General features: G+C 39.9%; 2 protein-coding genes across 3 annotated transcripts in view; one reads left to right on the top strand and one right to left on the bottom strand.

Moving 5' to 3' along the window:
- The window catches only part of SCAF4 (SR-related CTD associated factor 4), an 84,899-nt gene extending 74,765 nt beyond the window's left edge, over positions 1–10,134 (top strand). Inside the window, exon 20 of one of the 2 annotated variants that reach the window (XM_032798289.2) lies at positions 8,231–10,134. In XM_032798289.2, the coding sequence (XP_032654180.1) occupies positions 8,231–9,066 (836 nt within the window). In that variant the 3' untranslated portion in view covers positions 9,067–10,134. The remainder of the gene's footprint in view (positions 1–8,230) is intronic. The other variant, XM_032798290.2, reaches the window with a different exon arrangement.
- A 2,865-nt stretch (positions 10,135–12,999) lies between these two features.
- On the bottom strand, positions 13,000–21,358 carry SOD1 (superoxide dismutase 1). The gene is made up of 5 exons (XM_032798291.2): positions 21,227–21,358; positions 18,475–18,568; positions 17,655–17,724; positions 15,237–15,354; positions 13,000–13,303 (listed from the first exon to the last, which is right to left on the bottom strand). The coding sequence occupies exons 1-5, from the start codon at positions 21,299–21,301 to the stop codon at positions 13,193–13,195; spliced, it is 468 nt and encodes a 155-aa protein (XP_032654182.1). The 5' UTR covers positions 21,302–21,358; the 3' UTR covers positions 13,000–13,192.
- Between the last annotated feature and the right edge of the window lie 1,544 nt (positions 21,359–22,902).

Here is a 22,902-nt window from a genome sequence, read left to right as displayed (position 1 = left end):
GAGAGGGGATGGTGGTTATAGTGATAAGATCACTTGGTTATTCAGTCAAGGCATGTGAACATCATGATGTCTTGATTTTTTTTGTAAATAACCAACTCTATAAAAAAAATATGGGTTTTTTTTTTTTCAAATCTGTTTGGTAATGGTACAATAATGTATAGCCTAGAGCTTACTCAAAACAATTAAATTTATTAGAGTATTGTACAGTTTGCTCTTTGACTTTGTATATAAGGGATTTTATTTAGTGACGTGAAAACCAACTTCATGAAGGAAAATAAATTCAAGTGACATTGTCAGCTTTTAAAAGAAAATCAAAACATTTCTGAATCTTTTTAATTGCTGTGTTTATATGTGAAAGAGCTTAGAGGAATTGACTCTGAAAATTTTTGTCTCCATTTTTATCCGTTTAACTTCATACATACATTGACAGTACTTTGCATACAGGAAAAACTGTGGTGCTGATTTTACAGTCAGATTAGTTTATTCCAACATTCTGGATATTTACTGAGTGGGGCAGAGGGAGAAGCATTTTTTGAAAAGTGATTGTAAAAGCAGAAATTTTCAAGCAGGCTTGTTTCAGGTACTATATCTGTCCCTACTTTGCCACTACTAAAAATTACTATTTCAAGTTGATAGGTGTCCCTTTTACGGTAAAGATTATATATACCAAGGAATTATGCAAGAGCATGCAGATGAGACACAAAAAACATCACAGGACCAGTAGAAATAAATACATACAAAGAGATGCATGCATTTTACAAATTAAAAGTCAGAAATTAACATCCTTGTTGTATTTACTAACTGAAAATCAACTGAAATTCTTGCACCCTTAAAAGGAATATTCAAAGTGCATTACCCCTAGAGCACGGACTCTGGGGCTGGAGCTACTGGCGCCAACATTCCAATGTGCCGAGGGGTGCTCACTGCTCAACCGTTGGTTCTGCCACAGGCCCTGCCCTCACTCCACCCCTTCCTGCCCCTGAGCCTGCCATGCCCTTCCCCCGCCCGCACCCTGAGCCTTCTGCGTGCCACGGAACAGCTGATCGAGAGGGATAGGGGAGGTACTGATCCAGGCTGCCAGTGGGTGGGAGGCACTGGGGGGGGGGGCGGGGGACTGAATGGGGTCTGCTGACATATTACCGTGGCTCTTTGGCAATGTACATTGGTAAATTCTGGCTCTTCTCAGGCTCAGGTTGGCCATCCCTGCCCTAGAGGGTTGAGTTCAGTATTGCTGTGTGAGAGAACCAGACTTGGTCTCTTGTTCACTAGACCAGCAAGAGACTGGATTGGAGGCAGAAATTGTTCTTCTGCACTTAGGATAGTAAAGTAGAGTGCCTTGCATAACTCTTCTGAATTATTATCAAAATGGGAAGGGTATTAGAAGATAATACAAGAGGCTGTAAACAGTCACCTGCAATTAGCTATCCATTGCCATGGAGAGAAGCAGGCAAGGGGCATCAAACACTTTGGACAATAGAACCTTTCATTCTTAAATATGGGGTGTAGCTATTTGGAATAGACATTGACAAATTCTACATGAAGCCTTGTCCAGCTTCTCCTGGGCCACGAGGTGAGCCTTCAGAATTGAGAGAAGTGGGGAAGCAAATAGATGGAAAGATTTTCAGATCTTTCCAGAGCATCATGAGGGTCCGTCTGAGGAACTAGGGGTGATCTGGTGAGGGGAAGGAGGGGGAAAATGATCTTCAACGATGTGGACAACATAGAAGAACATATCTCAGCCAGTGGAATATAAGGACAGAAGATTGTTCTGACAAGATGCTCATAAAAGTCTAATCCTAATAATCTTGCCTGGGAATACTTTAAATGTAATCTGTATAAAGTCAGGGTCGGTCTTCTAATATTTTTGTAAATTAAAATAAAGCTTATTTATCTGTTTGATTTACAAAAAACATGTATTACTGCATATAGCATTCTAAATGGATTAATTACTGTAAGCTTCCTTATGCTGTTTTGCAGTGATGTCATAGTTATTTTTTGGTCTGTCACTCCAGTCACCTCTCCAGTTCACATCTGCAGTAAAGTTCCCTTCTCAACAGACAGTTTTGGTTCTGATTACCTTTATAGTCACATTGTGTCTGAATTGTATGTACAATATTAATTCCTGAAAAGACCGTTTTGTACACTGTGAGTCTCCATAGTGATTTGAACTACCTGAAGATCTTTGGCCTTAACGTAATATTTAACCATATAGTTCACCTTCAGATGCACAGATTATTTCATGTAGAAGATACAAAAAAGTAGTCTAGGAAGAAAAATTGATACACAGCTCTAATTCTAGTAGCAGTGTGTCATTGTACTGCTGTGTTCAAGTGCAGCTTCAAAATGAAAAAATACGTTTTTTGGTGTGATGTCTACATATGAGAACAGTTTTTAAATAATTTTTACAACCTATCACATTTAATATAATTCTCCAGTTTAAAACCCTCTTGACTCTTTAGCCAATACAGTGGCTAAATATTTCCACCTTTTCAAAAGATCTTTTTTGGAATGGAACATCTAAAGCACTGTTTATTTCCCCAACATTAAGTGAAGTTTTACAACCATGTCAGAGTGGCTTTAATTCAATGGATACTCCCGATCACATCTACTTTCATGATAGTATTCTCAATCTGAGCAAGTCTGTAGAAACACAACTTCACTTTGCTGTTTTTGGTCTCATCCAAACTGCTCATAACATAACTTGGGATGTGATGTCATAAGTTCTCATACGCAAAGCAGATTTTTAGATCCTGCCAGAGATCCTTGATCTGCCTCCTGCAAGAAGTGGTGGTCTTGACTCGCTGGATGGTACTTTATTATTGAACAAATACCCTAGCTTTAGTAGGCATGTCACTATTGAACATATGTTTGAGATGGATGTTAAAAGTCTCTGACCTGGCTTTTTTTATGCTAATCGAGATACTATGTCACACTTGGCATAAGTAGAAATGTTCTGGTGACCATCAAAATTCCAACTCTGGCACTTGCATTCTACCCTAAAACAAATTGCCTCCTGTTTTCATTGGGTTTGCTATAATCAACTTCCTGATAATATTACATGTGTGGTGCAAATCTCCTCTCTCACCCTCTGCTATCCTTCAGTGAGGTGTCTGAATGTTAGTGTAATCTATGTTAATAGAGAAGAATGAAGTAAAACACTGAGAAAAGATGACACTATTTTGAGCTAAATAGAAGCAGTGAATGTATATTACAAAGTGGCAATTAGGAAAGGAAGTTTATGGACTATTTTTAAAATTTACACTGTGCTGGTGACATAACTGTACTGCTAGACTTTTTTTGTGATAACTCATTGTTATAAAAATACAATAAACATTTTATTTTCCCCCTTAATGTAGTAGCAATACCAACTCTCAAGACAAGTGACCAAATGAGAAGTATAGTAGAATCATAAAATATCAGGGTTGGAAGAGATCTCAGGAGCTCATCTAGTCCAACCCCCTGCTCAAAGCAGGACCAACACCAACTAAATCATTTCAGCCAGGGCTTTGTCAAGCCGGGCCTTAAAAACCTGTAAGGGTGGAGATTCCATCACCTCCCTAGGTAACTCATTCCAGTAAAAGAGGGAGAGGTCTCAAACACTATTCTGTAACTGAACTCTACCTTAAATCAGTCACGTGACATGCTTTGATTTCACTAACAAATGTTTTATAAAATCAATAACATAATTTATATATTGGTAGCCAAAGCTTGATATGATAACCAAGATTTTTAAAAAATGAAGCCTAAAGTTAGACTCTCAAGTTTGTATTTGGGAACTTAAATAAGTACCATAATTTTCAAAAGTGCTGAACATTCAGCAACTCCTGTTGGCTTCTGGGGAAACTGAGTGCTTGGCACTACAGAAAATCAGATCAATTTTTTGGTGCCCAAATATGGATTTACAGCCTAAATTTAGACATGCAGGCTTCTTTTAATCTTGGCCTGCATTAATGGATGCGATAGAAAACTGAAAGAAACAAAATTTCTTGGTTCAGACATGGACTCAATCTTGAAAACACAAGAAGCTATGTCAAGTGAAATTGTGCATAAAATTATAATGAAGGAAATAGTGACGTTGGAGGAAATGACTGTTTACATCATTTAGAAATTTTTACTGTGCAGCACCATTTTCAAGGATTTCATGACAGTATTTAACTTTCCAATTTTATGGGGAGCGGTGTTAAGACCTTACCAGAGATTTGCAGTGCAAAATCTGAGAGTTGTTGGAAATTAAACATCTAAAAATCTTAGCAATAGCCTCCATCTTAAACATTTGACCTGCTCATGGTCTACCAGTGTCCCAGAATTTTGAATCTCAATATTTGTATGTCACCCTAACAGATCTCCAGAAGAGAGTGTGTTTTGGAGCAAAAATGGATAAAGTTACACTGGACTTTGGACTGAATATTGTCCAGAGTTTGGTTTTTAAAACAAATGTAATATTTTTCAGCTACTTCAGAGTTACAAATGCTAAACCTACCAAAAAGAAACATGTGGATTTGTAAAAATTGCTGGGAGGAGATGAACAGAAGTAGAATTATATTGGCCTAGAAATCTCGCTGTATCATTCATTACAAGTATATTAAAATGACTATATTAACTGTTTCAGTTTATTATACCTGACAAACCATGGACTAAAGCTCTTATACAAAACAAGGCTATTACAGCATTTTGGGGCATAGCTCATCTATGAATGAAGTCCAGTATCACAATAGCAGCTTTTGATACGTATAATGCTACTTCACTGAGGCAACATCTGTGTTTCTTGTTGAAAATGGTTGAAGAACATATTTCAAATACACTTTATTGCTGAGCTCTTTGTGTTGTACACTTTTAAAAGCTCCTGTCACCTTAGCTTATATTGCTGGTAAAAGCTGTGGAGGTGATTAATATTTTTTATCCATATGTGTTGCGTGAATGAAACCTAACTCCTCACATATTCCTCATATAATAATGGCAATTAATGTCTGTTACGAGTACATGCCATGTTCTAGCTAAGAGGTGCAGAATGAAGCATGTAGTTAATCCATCTGGAAAGTTATAAATGGCTATATGTAATTTAAACCAATTATTAACAAAAATTTACAATAAATTGGTGTGGTTAAGATGTGATTTTTTTTCACCATAGTCATGGATGGGCAAGTAGATCTTATTCCAAGGCAGGTACATTTTCATGACTACTCTACACAATTACTGGTGGACACTTCTTATAGTGGGTGGTTTTTTTTGTTTGTTTGTTAACTCACATGTTGCTTACAAGGTCAGATGTCTTTAGTGGGAGCTTTGGTGCTTCTTTTCACATTTGATGATAAACAGTTTGACACTGAAATCCTGTTTCTACCGTAGAGGATTACAAAGTAAATTATACCAAAAGTTGCATGTATGATCAAAGTAGTGTTTAGTTTTTATTTAGCATTTGTCAGTAAACTTAGATATGTAATTTATGGACTTTGGGCTTACAGTATAATTAGTCTAATGCTTGAGTCAATTCAGTAAAGAAATTATATAGCCTGACCTTGTATGGTGCAAGGCTAAAACATCCAAGATGCTTCACTTACAGTGAAATCTATTCAGCTACTCTGGGAAGAAAGGAACTTGCTGACCATTTTATTTTCTTACTCTGTGAGAAGACTGGGGGTGGGATAGACACCACTGCATTTTCAGTGTACGGAGGAGGAGAAATTAAGGAGCAGCCAAGACTTCAAAAATAGAATTAAAATTTTTGTCATATTAATGTTTCTAAATTTTGTTTCAATGTACTTTCATTGTCCTATGCCAAATATAAGCGCAAGGCATCTACCTGCCTTTTTAACTTCATTACATCACAGATTTAGGTTGTTTTTTGTCACATTTATTCTCTATGCAGTAACTTTGCCTCACAATATAAACAACTAACCATAGACTACACAGAGATGCTGGTTTTATGGCTCATTACGGTAATCTGTTGTACACACTACTGTCTGCTAACCCTGAATTGCGCACTTCATTTTAAGTAGTCCTGAAGAAGAGCTCAGTGAAACTCAAAAGCTTGTCGCTTCTACCAACAGAAGTTGGTCCAATAAAAGATATTACCTCATCTACTTTGACTCTCAGGCATTCTTTGACATTTAAGAAGAATAAAATGTGTATTAGCATGTATTGACTATGTGCTGAGCATTGTACAAATATGAGAAAATGAGTCTCATGAGCTTAGTTTGTTCACAGAAACAGTAAACCAGATCATAATAGGCACAATTACAAGAATGATATGGTGAAGAGGTTATCAAAATACCCTTCTTTGGGAGACAAAAAAAACACAACTCAAGCTAGTTTTTACTGATGGATTCTTTGTCAAGAATGTCACAGTATCCAACTTTGTAGTTAAAGTATCTGGTTGGAGAGGAAGGCAACAAGATGGATGACCGTACCATGGACTAGTACAACAGCCAGGTTCTTTATTATTCCTGCCAGTAGACTCTTGCTATCTAGAGCCTTTAATATCCATGCTATAAGCAAGGAAGATACCATAGTGCTAGGTGTCAGAGATGGATGACCCTAGTCCTAAGGAATTTAATCTAAATTTAGTTACCATAACTGGAAACAAGACGGGGTACTGTGAGATGAGAGATTGTTCTTGGGAAAGCATTACACTCTACTGATCATTAAACATGTCATGTTTACCTGCGGGAGAGGACTATATATAGTCAGATTCACATTGAATTGAGTCGATACAGTAGCTGAAATGGAGTTAAGGGATGTGAAATGGGGGGGAGGTCACTTGATGTGTCTCTTTCCCTCTACTCACAACAATGGCTTTAAAATTCAGACCTTCTGTAGTGGTACTCTTAAGTAATTTAAAAATATAATACATGGCTTTTGGTTAAGGTTTCTGGTTATTTGTCTCCCCTGGAAGAGCAGTCTCAAAATGTCTATAAGTTGCGTTGTTAGCTTTATGTTCACTTAGTCTGCGACTGTTTTTATGAATAAAACCTATTATCTTCATGATAAAAGTATAAAAACAAAAAGACAGATTAAGATCAATTTACATATGTTATGCTGAATGAAATCCTGCCAATATTCTGGTTAAAGTTGAGTCCTGGAGGTTGCTTTCCCTTGAAATAAAAACATATTTGTAAAATGGCTACTGCCATGTGTGTATCAGTTTCTAGCTGGAAAGAAATATTTTCAGACAAGCTTCTCAATGAGCAGAAAACAGAAGTGACTGAAATGAGTCATAGGGCTGGGTTAGTAGATACACTATAAAAGCTAAATAACGGGCCAGCTATGTTATCAACTGTAAACAAATGGAACTGTGCAAGATAAACTCCCACCGTACATGTTTTAAATACTTGGCCGTTACTGTTCTTGCAGTCTGCTCTTTGAGTTTTGGACTCCCAGGTACGGAGCGTATGGATGTAAACAAGCTGAGGACTGGGCCTGCTCTAGTGAGGTGTTCTCAAGTTTTATACTTTTTCCTTCTATCTGATCACAGCATTCAAATAGAGCCCAAATTTAAGAATGAAAAACAGTTGAGTGAGACTGCTATAAAGTAATTTAAAGGTTAAAATTTGGCCAACACCTGGCAGTTGTCACCTTTAAAGAACAAAGTAAAATGAGTTGTATCTAATCTCACCACCTGCCCAGGTTCTCAGTTCTGGCCACACCCCCATCTCAGGAAGTTATTTTGCACCTGCTGCCCCTCCCCCATTCACTCAGACTCTGTCCCTCCTGCCTAAATCTAATCCTAATTATTTTCAGTTGGGTATGAATTTAACTTTTTTCCTGCTACTTTAACTACACTTTGCAGGTTGGATAGTGGGGAAGGTGCTGCAGCAGTTTTGAAATATGTGGAATATAAATTGCTAGGAAGTTGGAGGTGTGGCCAGAGTAGTGCAGCAAGGTGGGGATAAACAGCCCACTTCAGTCTCTGTCCTGCACAGTAGCAGCTGCCAGGCTTTGAAGGTAGACGACCGTATGAAAAACGAAAATACTATTTAGTATTAACTATTTTTAATGCAAATATATCAACACAACCTCTGTTTAAAAAAATGTTTTCTTTTACCGTGTTCAGTATATGGCAGCTTTGTCTCATCAATACACACTACAAGGAGTAAATAAAATTTAAATACTATGCAAGCAGTTCTGATTTGTCCAGACTTCCTAACCCTACTGTTTTCCATGAGCTTTAAGGGAGTAACTTTCATAAGAGACTCTGACTTTTTATAACAGATTTTCTTTTTTTGGTTTGCAGGTACTCAAGGGGTTACACCACCTGCTCCTGTGATCGGGCTACAGGCACCATCTACTGGCCTCCTTGGTGCACGGCCTGGTTTAATACCACTCCAGCGACCTCCAGGAATGCCACCGCCTCATCTACAACGGTTTCCCTTGATGCCACCTCGGCACATGCCTCCGCATATGTTGCACAGAGGTCCACCTCCAGGACCAGGGAGCTTTGGAATGCCTCCACCACATGGAATGAAAAACCCTTTTCCACCACCTGGTCACTTTGTCAGGCCTGGTGGGATACCAGGAGTTGGAGGACCAGGTGGGCCTGAAGATAATAGAGATGGGAGGCAGTTTAGGAATGATAGGCAGACATTCACTCCTAATAGAGACCAGGAAAGGTTTGGAAGGAGGTCTTTTGGAAACCGGGTAGAAAATGAGCGTGAGCGCTATGGTAACCGCAACGATGATAGAGATCATGAGCGACTTGGTAATCGCGAAAGGAGAGAATGGGGAAGAAGAAGCCCTGAACGTGATAGACATAGAGACTTGGAAGAGAGAAATAGACGGTCCACTGGACACCGAGACAGAGAGAGAGATTCTAGAGATAGGGAGTCTCGTAGAGACAAGGAAGAAAATCGAGGAAAGGAAAAACCTGAGCTGACAGACAGGGCAGATGGTGACAAAAACCATGAATCTCATAGTGGCAAAGTGGAAAATGCAGACATTGTTTCAGAACTTAATAAAGGGGAGTCTGGACCTACAGGTGTAAAACCTGATGAAGAGTTAACATCTGAGGCTACCTCATCTGTTGAGCAAGCCGAAAAGGATACTGGCTCAGTTGTAGAGGCTCCCCGCTAGAGACTGGAATTTGTCAAAAACGTGACAGTGACATTTAACGGAGTGTAGAGCTTTAGAGTTGTACAGTACTGCTGTATTATATTTGCTTCTGCTATACCACAGCCCCTCAGTAGTTTGTGGGGAATTGTAAGCAATTTGATTGCTTCCCTTCTATTTAAAATAGCGTCAACATAACACAAAATACTGAAGATATGAATATTACCCATTTTTGCTGTAACTTTTTTAAAGTTTTGACTTTAAAAAGTTTACAAATCAGAAGTAGAAGTGCTTTCTATTTTTTTTTTTTAATTTAAGAAAAGGTAACGGTGAAAGCTCCTCAAAACAATAGGGATGTGTTTTTAATAAACTCTATTTTCGTAACAAACTTTAACGTGTGCTATTCTTCCTACACTGCACTGAAGTGGAAAAGGATTGTTCAACATCTTAAAGTTTGAACTGTTAATGCTGTACTGGAGTCTAAATTAGACTGTTTTGTTTATAATTGTTAAAAAGAAATACATCTGTTTGTAGCTATTCACAAAAGCAAATTTTTATTTGTAATAGTTTTGATTTTTAGATTGCTGCATTTTAATGATCTACTTGACCATACTAGGTAAAGGTTAGTGGTTTTAAAATGTTATTTGAAGAGGTAATTGTTTAAGTGTTTGCAATGCAATCAAGGTTTTATTTTTTCTCCAATTGGTTCTATAATAAATGTTGCCCTAATTAATCTTTAAAAATACTTACTGACAAAGCAGACCACTTCAGAAAGTCTGCTCTGCTTGTAATGTTATATTAAGATTGTGTTTACTGGGCTGGGGAAGCACCAGTTCACCATCTTTTGTACTTGTAATTCATTCATGCTTTTTTGGAAAGGAGGGGGTGGGGAAGAAATCAGAGACACCAAATCACCAATTTAAAATGCTAACCTATATTTTTTAAGTGGGGATGGGAAGTGGTAGTGGGGATATTCAAGGATTTTATAAAATGCTGTCTGTTCCTTCACACAAATCTAGCCAATTACTATTTGTTTGTTTATATTAAAATTGCCTATCTCCTGTACTGTAGCAAGAGGTAGGCTTAAACTTTTTGCCCATGTGGTGGTTTAACTATAACACAAACCCAGGAATGTGTATTCTTCCATTAGTTTAAGTTTAACTGTTCTTTCTCCCTCTGACAAATTATTTTTTGTAAAAAACTAGAAAAGAGCAAGTACTAATTCGAATAGCTCTTCTGCTGCAAACAATTTAGAGGCTGCCAACAGTAATCTGAACCAAATCCCAAAGAATTCTACTTCTGGAAGTTTTCTCCTTCATTACCCTGTGCACAAGAAAATGAGGCTGATGTTACACAGAGGTTCAACTGAAGCCTGTTATATTATAAAATGTAGTGGAAAAAACCCTGTATGAATCTTGTCCATGTTTTTCCCCTGGGGCTAGATGTGCTCTGCATTTTAAAGTTGATTTTTCTTTGTAAGTGAAGGGCAGCTGCTTTCTTACATCAATACTTTTTTCATAGCTGGGATTTTTTGGGAGGGAGGTAACAATAGGGGGAGGATATAGGGGGAAGAGGACATATATTTTTGTTCTTGCAATAGCAGAATAAAGAGAAAAAAACTGTTTACATACTTGCAGTGAACTCAAATTCCATGTGTTAAAACTTGTGTATCCTTAATGTTTGTTCCATGGCAGGCCCCTGGACCTAACCTTTTATATATATGAACACATTTGAAGTTTAAAACTGTCTTAGTGAGAATTGTCAATTCTATAAGGGAAGGGGAGGTCTGAGTGGATACATTTTATCAAAAGACATGGAAGTACTCAATTATGTATTCTAGGTTACAAGTGTCACCCTACACTTCCACCATCTCCATTTAAAAATCAGATTTTCAAACAGTCCATTTCTTAATGGTGCCCTGTATACAAGCTTTTTTAAACATTAAAGGGTAAATATGGTTTAACTTGTGTGCCAGTAACGTTGTGAAATAGTGCATATTTTAGGCTAGCCTTCTTTGATTAATATTTAACTCTGTCCAGTTAACCTTTGAAATCTCCCCTTAGGATACCTGTAATCTGAGTTGCACTCAAATGAGTGCAACCAGGCATTGCTGAGAAGGTGCTGAACTTTTTCTTCTCAGGAACTTAAGCAACTGGTATGGGTTATTACTTTGGAAAGGAGTATTTTGATAGGGCACTATCAGGCATAGGCTCCATTTACTATTGTTTGGTCACTTCACCTGAAATTTTTTCATTATAGCAGAAAACTCATACCATCTGATAATAGTATAAGGAAATTGTTTTGAAAGTAAATACCTGGCCCAGTTGTATAAAGCCAGTTATTCTATAAGTAGTAGGTTAGCTTTTAGAGAGTAGAACTAGTAGATAGTGTTATGCATGTTTCCCTGATACCATGGATCAATCCACATCTGCAAACTGTGGAGTGCCTAATACAGAGTTGACCTTTAGTAAGTCCATTTCAATTTTACAATTTAGACAAAACTGTCTTCAGTCCTGAAGTAAAATCAAACTCAGGCACCTATCCAATGTTGATTTTAAAGGAAAGGGTTGTTGGGGGAAGATGGTGGTATTGGTACACCTTCTGTCAAAGGTTCAGGGCTCCTGTGGTTGAGTAATGCTAAAACCATGAAACAACCCCTCACTGGTATTAGTACTGCTGTTTAGACAAGTTAATATCTAGAACAGAATGGTAGAGTTCCATAGGGCCTCAACATTGTTTGCCACCTCAAGTGAAAGTATATGCGTTTTCTACAGTTTTATTGCTATTCAAAGAACCATTCCACTTGTAATTAGTTACATGGGCATCTAGGTGGCTAGAAGTGCAACCACCTACTTCCACAGGTCACTTTATATATTTAAAATTCTTAAGAGAAATAGAAGTGTCTAAATAGTATACACCAGGAATTACTAGGCCCTTTAAATGCTTTGTTACTATAATAGACACTAAATCTGACACTACCTGGAGAAGAAAAACCTTACATGAACTTCATATAGATGGTGCCCTTACCACCTGCTTAAGAAGTGCATGGTCAGTTCACCAACATGACCTGGGCCAAGCCAGCTGGGTTGGTAATATTCCAGCTGGTCAACTTAGTTCAAGATGTATTAAAACTATGTCATACATTTGCCAAGATTACCTTACGGATCAGTATCTAAAAAACAATACTGCACTTTGATAAGCAGGTAAGGCTTCCAGCCTAGATGCTTGCCCTTGTTCTCACTACCACCCCTGTAACTGATGTAGGGAAATAAAGACCTTCTGTGTGATGACAGTATTGTTTTACTTCCTCCCATCCCAAAATGCAGTATAGCTATAGCTTGTGGGAGAAAATATTTTCTGCTGAAGTTACATATTTTTTCAGTGTTTGATACTTAAGCCAATTCCGTCAAGCGAGTGTGTTGTCCCCTACATCAGAGGCAGGGTTAAGTTTTACCCTTAAGCAGTCAGAACTGAGCATGTTGTATGGCAGTTTTAATTGTTTAGTACTGCAGAAAGTGAATAGTCAAAATACTGCGTATGAGAAAGGTGTGCCCAGCATTTGGTTCAATAATACCTCCTTTCAACACAGGCAGCAGTTCTATAGAAGTTAGAATAGTACAACAGTTGTTTTGATATTTCACTGGGATTTAGTGTTCTGGTCTTCCAGATTGGACTAGAGAAGGGGATCCATATGGGGAACCCTGTTTACATGATCAATGGTGCTAGGGGTTGAATGAATGACTTCCAATACAGTTGTTACCCTGCTGTATAACTATGTCCCTTCATTATAGAAGGTTTTACTGTTAGTATTACAGTGCTCATTCATAGGCTTTAAGTAACTTCTGCACCAGTTAAGGGTTTAGGAATTGGAAGCCACTGCATACATGCATGTTGATATTGATCCTATCCATCTTCAGAAGTGGATGTTTTAATCCTACAGAGATGACATTAGAACACTATTTCCATCAACATTTTAATTGCAGTATACATTGTACAAAATCACAAATCTTTACACTATTTTAGCCAATACAGAGATTGAAAGTAGCAGTACAATTAAAGCTTTTGCCAGAACAAGGCCAAAATAATGATGTTTTCAGAGAAATGAACATGGCTATATAGCCTACTTATTTCCACTTTAAGTAGTCAACATTTAGATCTTAGCTATTCCAATAACACCACAAGCCAGACGACCACCAGCATTGCCAGTTTTTAAACTCTCCTCATTTGCTCCTTTACCCAAGTCATCTTCTTTCTCGTGGACCTAAAGAAAAAAAGTGGTAATTTTAATCCATTTAAATGGCAAGCTATCTACATTTCAACCTTTAGCCATGCAACTTAAATGGTAGTGTGTCCCTCTGAATTCTAGTTCATATCACCAAGGCAAGCTAAGTTTGTCATCTAGTTTAATATATTAAAGTGAGTCCCTCATATTGCTGGAAACAGTGTCTTAGAAGTTAGTTCTAGATGAGAGTTGAGTGAGCAAGGTTCAAATAATTCTGTGCTGAATATTAAAGTGCACCTGACTGCTCATAAGGAAATATTGACACTCATGCTGAGTACTTAAGTCTAGATTGGCCACAAGAGTAACCTCCAGTTCTTATTTGCAAGCTGAAGTTAAAATCCAAAATTTAGAAAAAATTAGCCTTAATATCTTGGCACCATTACCCAAAGGGGAGTATTAAGCTATTTAATATTTAAATTCATCCCCGCAATAGGGACCCAAGCCAACAGGAAGATTTCAATAACCAGTAGTAGGTTAAAGCATTCATAGCTAGTGCCTATGCTGTAAACCTAATGGATGGCATGAGTAATTTCTCTGCTTGGGCAAACACTGATGCAGGCCAATACAACAGTGGTGATTTTACAGTGCATTCACAATCCAGTGATGCAACTGCCTCACACCAGTTACCTTGCATAGTATACCTCCGAACAAGAACTTTGCATTAAGATATAGTAGTCTACAGAGATCCAGAGTGACTGAATACCCAACTCAAGTGTTAGCAGCCAACTTAATTGTGTAACAAGTTAGCAGCTTCACTATTAAGTCACTCTTTAGACCCTGGTTGCTAGAGTGCCTCTTGTCAAATCCTTCACTGAATCAGATTACATTGTACTCAAACCAGTTACCTGAAAGCCACACCTAAAATACTAGAGGAAGCAATACAGAGACAGATCCACAGTTTCCTCTAGCCAACTTTTTTTAGTATCTCACCTACTGAATGATACTTGGCAGGAGAGAGTTGGAAAGAAGCAAAAATTGTTAAGTGAAGAAGGAAGTGAGCTTCAGAATCTAGCCTGCCAGAAGCCAGCCAGGAAGACACCACTTGCAGAAATCAAGTAGCTGGAGTAGTCTGTGACAAGTGACACATGACACCAATTCATCATGAAATCCTATAGGTGACATCAGAACTCATTAGGGAAGGACTACACATGTAGCTCAAGAGCTCCAACATGTTCAGTATCTTCCCACTTCTTCGTTTAAGGTGGATCAAGCTTTTCTAGTCTTTTTAAGTGCAAGTAGGTTTTAACCTTCCACCTTGAAACTGCTCTCTTCTCCCCTCACACAAGCCTTCATTATGCAACTCATACCTCAAGTTTGCCATGTCTCATTTTAAATGGGGCTTCAAGTTTTGGAGCTATAGTTCATGCAAGAGAATTACCACATGTTTTAAAGTAAAAAATGCACATCAGCTTAGAAGTTTGAGGCTGAAAAGTCATCCTTCAGCATGACTTGTGAACACAGCTATGGCTGCTTGTTATTAGCAGGTGCGTTCACACAAATTCTGTAAAACTTCAGGTAACTTCATTAAACAAAAATATAATAACCTGCAGTCATGACACTGTCCCTGTTTTTAGGGCACCACAGATTCTTGCTGGCAAAAGCAGAATTGTTGTAGTAGCAGTGTAGAGAAAACTGATTCTGAAACCCCAGAAAGTAGTTTGAATTGAAGAATTAGTTTAAGATATCCAGAAATGCTAGTGTTTACATTTAGCTCATCTTTAGACACCTAATTTAGATTAATAGTGCTGTTCAGTTAATACCACAGGGTCCATTTACAAACAGTCACTGGTTCAGCTGATTTGGTTCAGATTTTTCAGTCAAAGAATTGTAGCTTCTTTAATACATGTGCACTGTGCCATATTTCAGTCTCACAACAAGACTTTAGTACAGATACTAGTCAGCTGATACTTACCACCATGGTGCGTCCAATAATAGAAAGCGGTCCCGTAAGAGAAATTAAAGAATCCTTAATTGACACTTCTGCCACACCTTCTTTATTAGCAATCACATTGCCAAGATCTCCAACATGCCTAGAATGCACAGAAATAGAAGTTGTTTGAGTCTTGAGACATTAAGTCTGAATCATTCACTAGTAAAAAAGGTATTAGTTTTTCCATGTAGTGACTGATGTGTTAGATTTCTGGTTTCTTGTTAAGTTGTCATTTGTACTAGGTTTTTGAACTAAAGTAGTGAGTAAAGCATGCCACCTAACCCCCATCTTCTCCCCAACTTAAAGTCCTCACTATTTAAAAGAATCAGATATTTAAGGATAAGGGAAGTCTGCCAACACAATGGCAAGGAAACTGTTCGGTTTGATTTCAGTCCCAGGCAAAGCTCTGGAGACCACAAAGCATAGCTAGTGTTCTGAACATGCAGATGTTGAAATAAACATGTCTTAAAGACAGATGGCAGTCCAGCCTACAAAAATCTTTGCAAAATGCATCAAAATTCACCAGCTGGTAAAGTTGATCTGTCCACACTTACCGTACTAGTATTTTCAACTTATCAAAAAGTTATTAATCTCAAGTAGGCAGAACTCTAAACTGGCTTACTCTGACACTAGAAATGTTAGACTGACAAGGGCACAAGTAGACACTTAAAGCTTTTGATGCAGTACCACAATACTTGTGGTCAACAGCTATTTGAATCAAAGCAAGCTGCCAACTGAGAGGAAAAAAATAGGCACCATGATCTGGAATATTAAAAAAGTGACTTTCTATTCTTATGAGAAGTGACCTTATTTGGCATTTTACAGGGCTTTGGCCTACTGTGGAACATTCTCCCTAGCATGTCTTTCCCATTATTATGGATGCATGTCCTAATTATTGAGAATCAGATAAGCAGTAGGAAAGGGGGAGAGAAGAGGAACAGGTTAGATTTGTTTTTGTTCTTTAATATCCAGGATTTTCCAGAAGAATTAGGATTTCCAGAGAAAAGATGCAGAATACCCTTTGTGTATAATTTAAATTAGTAATGTACATAAATTCACCATGTCCAAATATCAATTTGAGATTGTTAGTGTTTGGCTGTATTTTGCTTGTACTAGCATCATTGCCTGTACTATTTCTCTTCTGAGATCTGTATTTTATGAATTGCAAAATAAACTATAGGCAAGACACTAAGACTCTGTGCTTGCTCTAGTTACCCAAGAATTTGAAAATCCAGAAGTCCATCTTGAGATGTAAATTTGGAGACAGATGAATCATTATTCTGACTAGTAATCAGAATACCAGAAGCTTTTAAAGAGAGACTGCTTTGGTCAATAGTTACCCCCACCCACTCCCCTCCGTACTTTTTGCTGAATCCTTTAGTGTTCTAGAGAAGGCATAGTAATTTTAAAGGACAATTGCTATGCTAATTTCCCCCCCCAAACATCCAGAAGGTTTTTAAATGGTCCTTAACTTGATACCAAAGGAATTTAAAAAAATGAAGGCTCAGAAGTCTAGTTTTCCAGACTCCTATTTTAGAACCTTTTCCAAAGATGCTTACAAAACTGACTGCATAAGCAATAAAAGTCTATGCAGGACCATTACAGCCAACACCTAAATGCTAAAGTTACACACTCGTTTCTGCTAGAACTATGGCAGAAATATTAAAGGGTTGGTAAAAGCTCTGCTCTAATGCAGAAGTGGAGTCAAATGAAAGAAATAGCTTGGTTAGTCTAACAATTATAGCCATGCTTATGGTGTGGCTGACTTTGCTAGAAGTTGATTTAAGACACTCCTAGAAGTTGTTTAAACATTTGGAATGAGTAACCACATTTACTATAAACCCTAAATGAAGTATTTGCTCAATATGATTAACTGCAAAAAAAGTCCACAAATTTGGTTCCTTTATATACAATAAAGATTAAATTAGATGCTTACAACACCTGCTACAGTGCTGTAGTCTAGTCACACTTGTGAATGTTAACACTAGCCTAACTCCTTCACTTTTTTGGCTTCACTCACCACCATTATAAACAGATCTAGATGCAATTCAGTTCTCAACTCCACAGTGCCAGTTTTGATTACAGGGTGGTCAAGTACCAGATGCTCTGTAATTTGTCAATTATTCACAAGGGCATTATACAGGACAACACAATTGGGCCTCTGGAATTTCTAAGGAACAAAATCTGGCTCAACTTGGTAGCATTAGGTACGCAGAGCTATCAAGCCTCTGCACTGATCCTTAACTCCTGTTTTATAGGAGCTGGGAGAAAGGCCAATGGCACACGGTGAACTTTACACTAGTTTCAGGGGGACAGTTGGTGATGGAGCAACTGGTGTTAAAACCAGCTTATGTCTAGTAGAGATCCATAGAATGCAAGAAGTTAAATACTGATGCTCACCTCTCTTTATCCTGTGGTCCACCATGGTTTTTGCCATTAGGATTGAAGTGAGCACCTGCACTGGTACATCCTGTAACAAGTTACAGCCTTCATTACAAAGTTACTGCAGAACTGAGTAATCTTTCTGATGCATAAATATACCTATTTGCCCAGCAAGATGCCTTATACACGTTTAATAACACTCACTAACCATTTCCTATACTAATGTGACACTTTCCACTCAGAGATGGTGGAATGACTGTTGCCCTGAACACCCACTAGAGTTTATTCACAAGAGATGCTTATTTGAGAACTTCCAGAGTGATTTATCCATGGTATCTCAAGAGGACTGTCAGGACAAACTTCCTCAGATTGACCTACATAGATATGGAAGGTTAAATCTCCAGCAAGTCAATCCCTGCTTGAGCTGAAAATGATACTTTGAAAGTCTATCCACCCAGTAGTGGGTGCAGACCAGTTAAACATCATTCAAATTTGAGCTAGCTGGCCTCATGTTCCAGTCCACTGCCTATTTGTTTTCAGATTTAAAGTTACTGTGTTAGAATACCGGTAGCTCAGATCCAGTGGTCATTTACCATCCAGTTTCTTGAAGTGAGATACTGCTAGTTGCTGATATCAGTGACAGATCTTCATTTTATATTTCTTTCCTTTCAGTACAGAAACTGAATTTACACAGGAGTTTGATTCCAGTACGAGTATCACTACAGTAGTTTTATAGGACCAGAAGACATGATATTAAGGACAATCACATCAAGTGCCATAAACTTAAGTGTCAGAATCCAGTTTAGCTATAGCAAGAGAGCCCAGACAAGAACCCTACCATTTGTGTTGTCTCCAAATTCATGGACATGGAAGCCATGTTTTCCTTCAATCAAACCTGTAATCCTTCCTGACAGCATTACTGGTCCATTATCCTTCAAATGGAAAAAGGAAGTTATTTCTCTGGTAATCTATGACAACAATTAGTTGGACTTTTAGAGTTTTAAGGCAGCAGATAAAGCTGTAACTGAGGCATGCTAATCAATGGAGAGAATACACCTTGCAGTTCCATAGTTTGTACAGCACTTTGTAGTTCACAACTACTGCATCAGATCACAACTGACATGAAATATAGTCAGTCCATCCAGCAATACAAGTGCTAAGACTTATTGATTCAAGCCTCAAATGAAGATACAAAGCTGTCTTTTGACCTGACCACTTACATAACGTAGGATAATTGGTTTCTATATTATAATCCCACAGCACAATCGCTGTTCAAGAAAGTTATCTTGTTGGCATCCATATTTTAAGACCCTTGTCAAGGGCTATTTTCTTTTTCAAGGGAGTGTATACACTTTACCTTATTTTCATGCTTTAAGGTGTTCTTTCAAACTCTGCAGTATAAATAGTGATTCCCCTTTATGTATGTTTAGCCTGGAAGTAATCTTCATTAGCTTCAGTTTATTTTGGAAATTTATGTAAAGGATATTGTAACCCATGGATCATCTTTTCTGTTTTCAGCCCTCCTAGAGAGTTAAGTAATTTCTATCCGCAGAAAAATTTAGGCTCCTGCAGGGCTACTTTTGATCATTACGATTGAAGACAAGAGTTTAAGCAGTATGCTGTCCAAGAAAAGCAGTATTCAGTACCATGGAAAACCTAACTGCTTTAAACCCACACAACACTTTCAAAAAGATGAGCCTGGGAGTTTAAAATCATTACTTTGCTAGACACTAAAAATCATGGACTGAACAGAGACACCAGCTAAGCACCCCACCCCTTTTTGTCCTATGACTGCACAGGCATTAACAGGCCATTCTACCTTGAATGGTCCCTTACAATACAAGTTCACTATTTATGCTGATCAATCCATTTCACCTTGCATTTTGCTGTCACTCTTCCCAGACCTGCAGAAGAGCTGTGTGGCTCAAAAACTTGTCTCTTACCAACTGCTGTTGGGCCAATGAAAGCTATTACTCCATCCACCTTGTCTCTTTAGTTTAATAGATCAGTTATGAAACCACATTTTCCATGCACTATTTTACATGGTCCTGTTTACCAGGAACCATTGTTATGCACATTACTATTTGAGTAACACTTATGGATACATGCCCTCTTCAAGTAAGAAGCACTAGCACACAGAAGTCTTGCCAAGTACTGGTTGCATGGAGGGGTGGGCAAGATGATCTCAGAGCAACACTGGCTCGGTGAGGTGGCATGGCTACTCTTTCCCTCATCTATATCAGTGCCAACTGAAATAATCATCTGCCTGCACAGATACAGTAGAGGGAGTGTCAGTGCCCAACTGCAGAGAACACTCAAAGCAAAGCTGTTCCCAGTTTTCCATACTATTGCATAGTTCAGCCCACAAGATACTTCACAGCCAGAGTGACTCTACAGCTGTGTCTACATTGTCACTTTCAGCACTAAACCTACAGGCATGCAAGCATATGAAAAGACACTCCTCTGCCCCAAGCAACACATTTCAGTGCTGAAAAGCACCAGTATAGACAGCTCCCGGTTATAAAGCTACCACCTCTCATTTGGGGTGGGTTTTTTTGGATAAAGTGTGTCTGCACTGCCCATATTACAGTGCAGCAACACTGTAATGTGGGCAGTGCAGACATAGGCTAAATGGTCTACAACTGGTGTAACTAGTTAAGAAAACAACCTTTCAGCAGGTTTAGTAACTTAAAACTTAAATTCAACTGCTGATTTGTCACAAATATGGACACAGACAAACTGAAGTGATTCAGTCAGGCCTTACCAATATTGTCCCCTGTGCATCGGTGGCTTTGCAAAGTCTTCCAGAATGCACAGAGCCTACAGCAACCTAGATTTATGCAAGTGCTACTGAGAACAGGGGCAGAACTTGTATCTAGTTAGCAGGGCCAACGTGGACACACTGAAGCACTTGCGCTTTAGCCAGTTCAGTCACAAATGGTTTAATTCTCTAGTGCCGCTCTGTCCCCACTGATCTCAAGTGGCTGGAGACTGGCTCTTGAAAGCCATTTCGAGCAGTAACACGGCTCGCTATGTAGGTGGATGTTCAGCAACCTGACTCAGAGAGCTTCCTTCCCTACGCCACAGGCAGCAGCAAAGCTTATCAGAGGCGGTTTTCCAAACCAGCTCCCTGAAGCCCAGAGGAGCGGGCCGAGCTCGTACTTTGGAACGACCCTTCCGCGGCGCCGCTCGCAGCCCAGCCGCAGGGGGAGCCCACGCGTGTCGCCAGACCACGCACTTCTCTTTGCAGCCCTGTAGCCGCCGCTTTCGCGGGTGCCTGCCCGGCGGGGCGCGGTTACACGAGGCGAGGCAGCTGCTGGCTGCGGGCCAGCGCCCCCGGACAGCGGCGTCACCTACCACTTGTTCTGCCTCCCGGGGCACCCAGGCGCCCGAGCAACCCCGGCAGCCTCTTCCCCAAGCGGTTAAGCCCACAGCTCAGCCCCGGCCCCGCGCAGCCAGCAGTGACTCAGCACCTCCTCCCCGCCGCCTCCGAGCGCTCCTCTCCCTGCCGCGCCGCGGCATCCGCAGCCTCCCCCGGGCATTACACCAGCCCGCCCCAGGCCGCGGACAGCCCCCCCCTCCGGGCCGACCTGCTGCTCGAAGTTAATGACGCCCGTCACGGGGCTCTCTCCCTTCAGCACACACACGGCCTTCACCGTCACCATGATGCCGCCGCGCGCCAAACACCAGAGATCCGATCTAACCCGCTCCGCGCTGATCTCCCCGCAACGTCTAAGTGCCCACCGAACCCCCTGCCGCGCTTCTTATGGCAGCGCCGTCGCAGCGTAGCCAATCACAACGCTCGCCTGCGCTGCTCTGCCCGCCTCCGGAGAGGCTTAACCAATCCAGACTACAGAATCCGCCGCCCGAACCCACCAATCAGGAGAGGGAGCACTGCCGCCCTCCTCATTCTTAATCGCTCTGCGCCCGCCTGTCTAATGCAGGGACGCTGGGGACCATGGTGGAAGGAGGGGAAGAGGTCAGTGCGGAGGCAGAGCTAACGCGGCATGTACCTGTGTGTAGTCCAGCCTCAATCCTGCGCCCAGGGAGATCAATGACTAGAGTCTCTGTTACGTCAGCGTGTGTCTCTCTGCCCTTTGGGAGGAGGCAGTTCTTTTTCTTACCTGCGTTTGGCTGGGTGCAAGGCTGTGATCCTACAAAGTTACAAAGGGCTGGAACTTGTTGCACACAGTAAGCTGAGCTTTCTGAAGAGTCAGGAAAGAGAATGTCAGAGCCTCACGGCATGTTACATAAAGAAGGTTACAAGCTTGGTTACACGGTCTTTTATAAAACTATTCCCTCATCACTGCACTTACATTCTTCCACCTCCTCAGCCTGTGGAGATGAGCCTAAATTGTAATTATCCCATTTAGATTGGGATAAAACAAGAACTCTGTTTACTGATGCTTTCAGAATTTGAAAGGCTAGGCTAGCTAGGCCTACTTATCCCTAGTTGGAGATGGATTTTATTATTGTTCTTAGCTAGGTACATCTCATCCTGCTTCTAGTCAGACCGGGGATCTAGCTGGGCACATCTCATCCAGTTTCTAGGCTCATCTACTTGCTAATAACCCAGCTGACAACATATCTCCAACTCTCATGGAACCTTTTGGTCCCATCATTCTATCTCAGCCAGACAGTCAAAGCAATGCTTCTTCATATCAGTTTCACCGTGAATACTCATGAGATGTAAAATCATACTCATGCTATTTTGAAAATCACTTACCTCCTTAAAATGGTCAAAGAGAAATGGGACAGAGAGGATGTGATCCAGCCAACTTGGGAGGGAGGCAAATGAGCTTAAGTTTCCTTGAGTTTTGAAAAAAAGAAAGGCATTGTATTGGATGGGGGGTAGCAAGTCAGGCCTGAACATGACAGAGGACAGGGAAGACAGGGTCTGATCCTACAGTCCCATGTCAGCAAGCATTGAGGGTGATAAATGTGCACTCAATCTCATAGGAGACATTGAAGAGCATAGAAAGTAGTCTCGCGACATCCAGAGTCTCAACCTTTGTCTTTCTGAGGCCCCTCAACATGATATAAAAATTCCATGGTCCACCTGTGCCACAATTGTTTTTCTCCATATCCAATAGAATAAAAGCCAGAGCTGGCATTAGGGGGTGGCAAGCAGGGCAATGGCATGGGGCCCAATGCCACAGGTAGCCCTGCAAAGCTGAATTGCTCAGGCTTTAGCTTTAACCCTAAGCGGTGGGGCTTAGGCTTTGGTTTTCTGCCCTGGGTCTCAGCGAGTCTTAACACTGGCCCC

The sequence above is a fragment of the Chelonoidis abingdonii genome, chromosome 1 (assembly GCF_003597395.2).
Source record: "Chelonoidis abingdonii isolate Lonesome George chromosome 1, CheloAbing_2.0, whole genome shotgun sequence".
NCBI classification, from domain to species: domain Eukaryota; kingdom Metazoa; phylum Chordata; order Testudines; family Testudinidae; genus Chelonoidis; species Chelonoidis abingdonii.
This window is presented reverse-complemented; position numbering and strand designations above follow the sequence as displayed.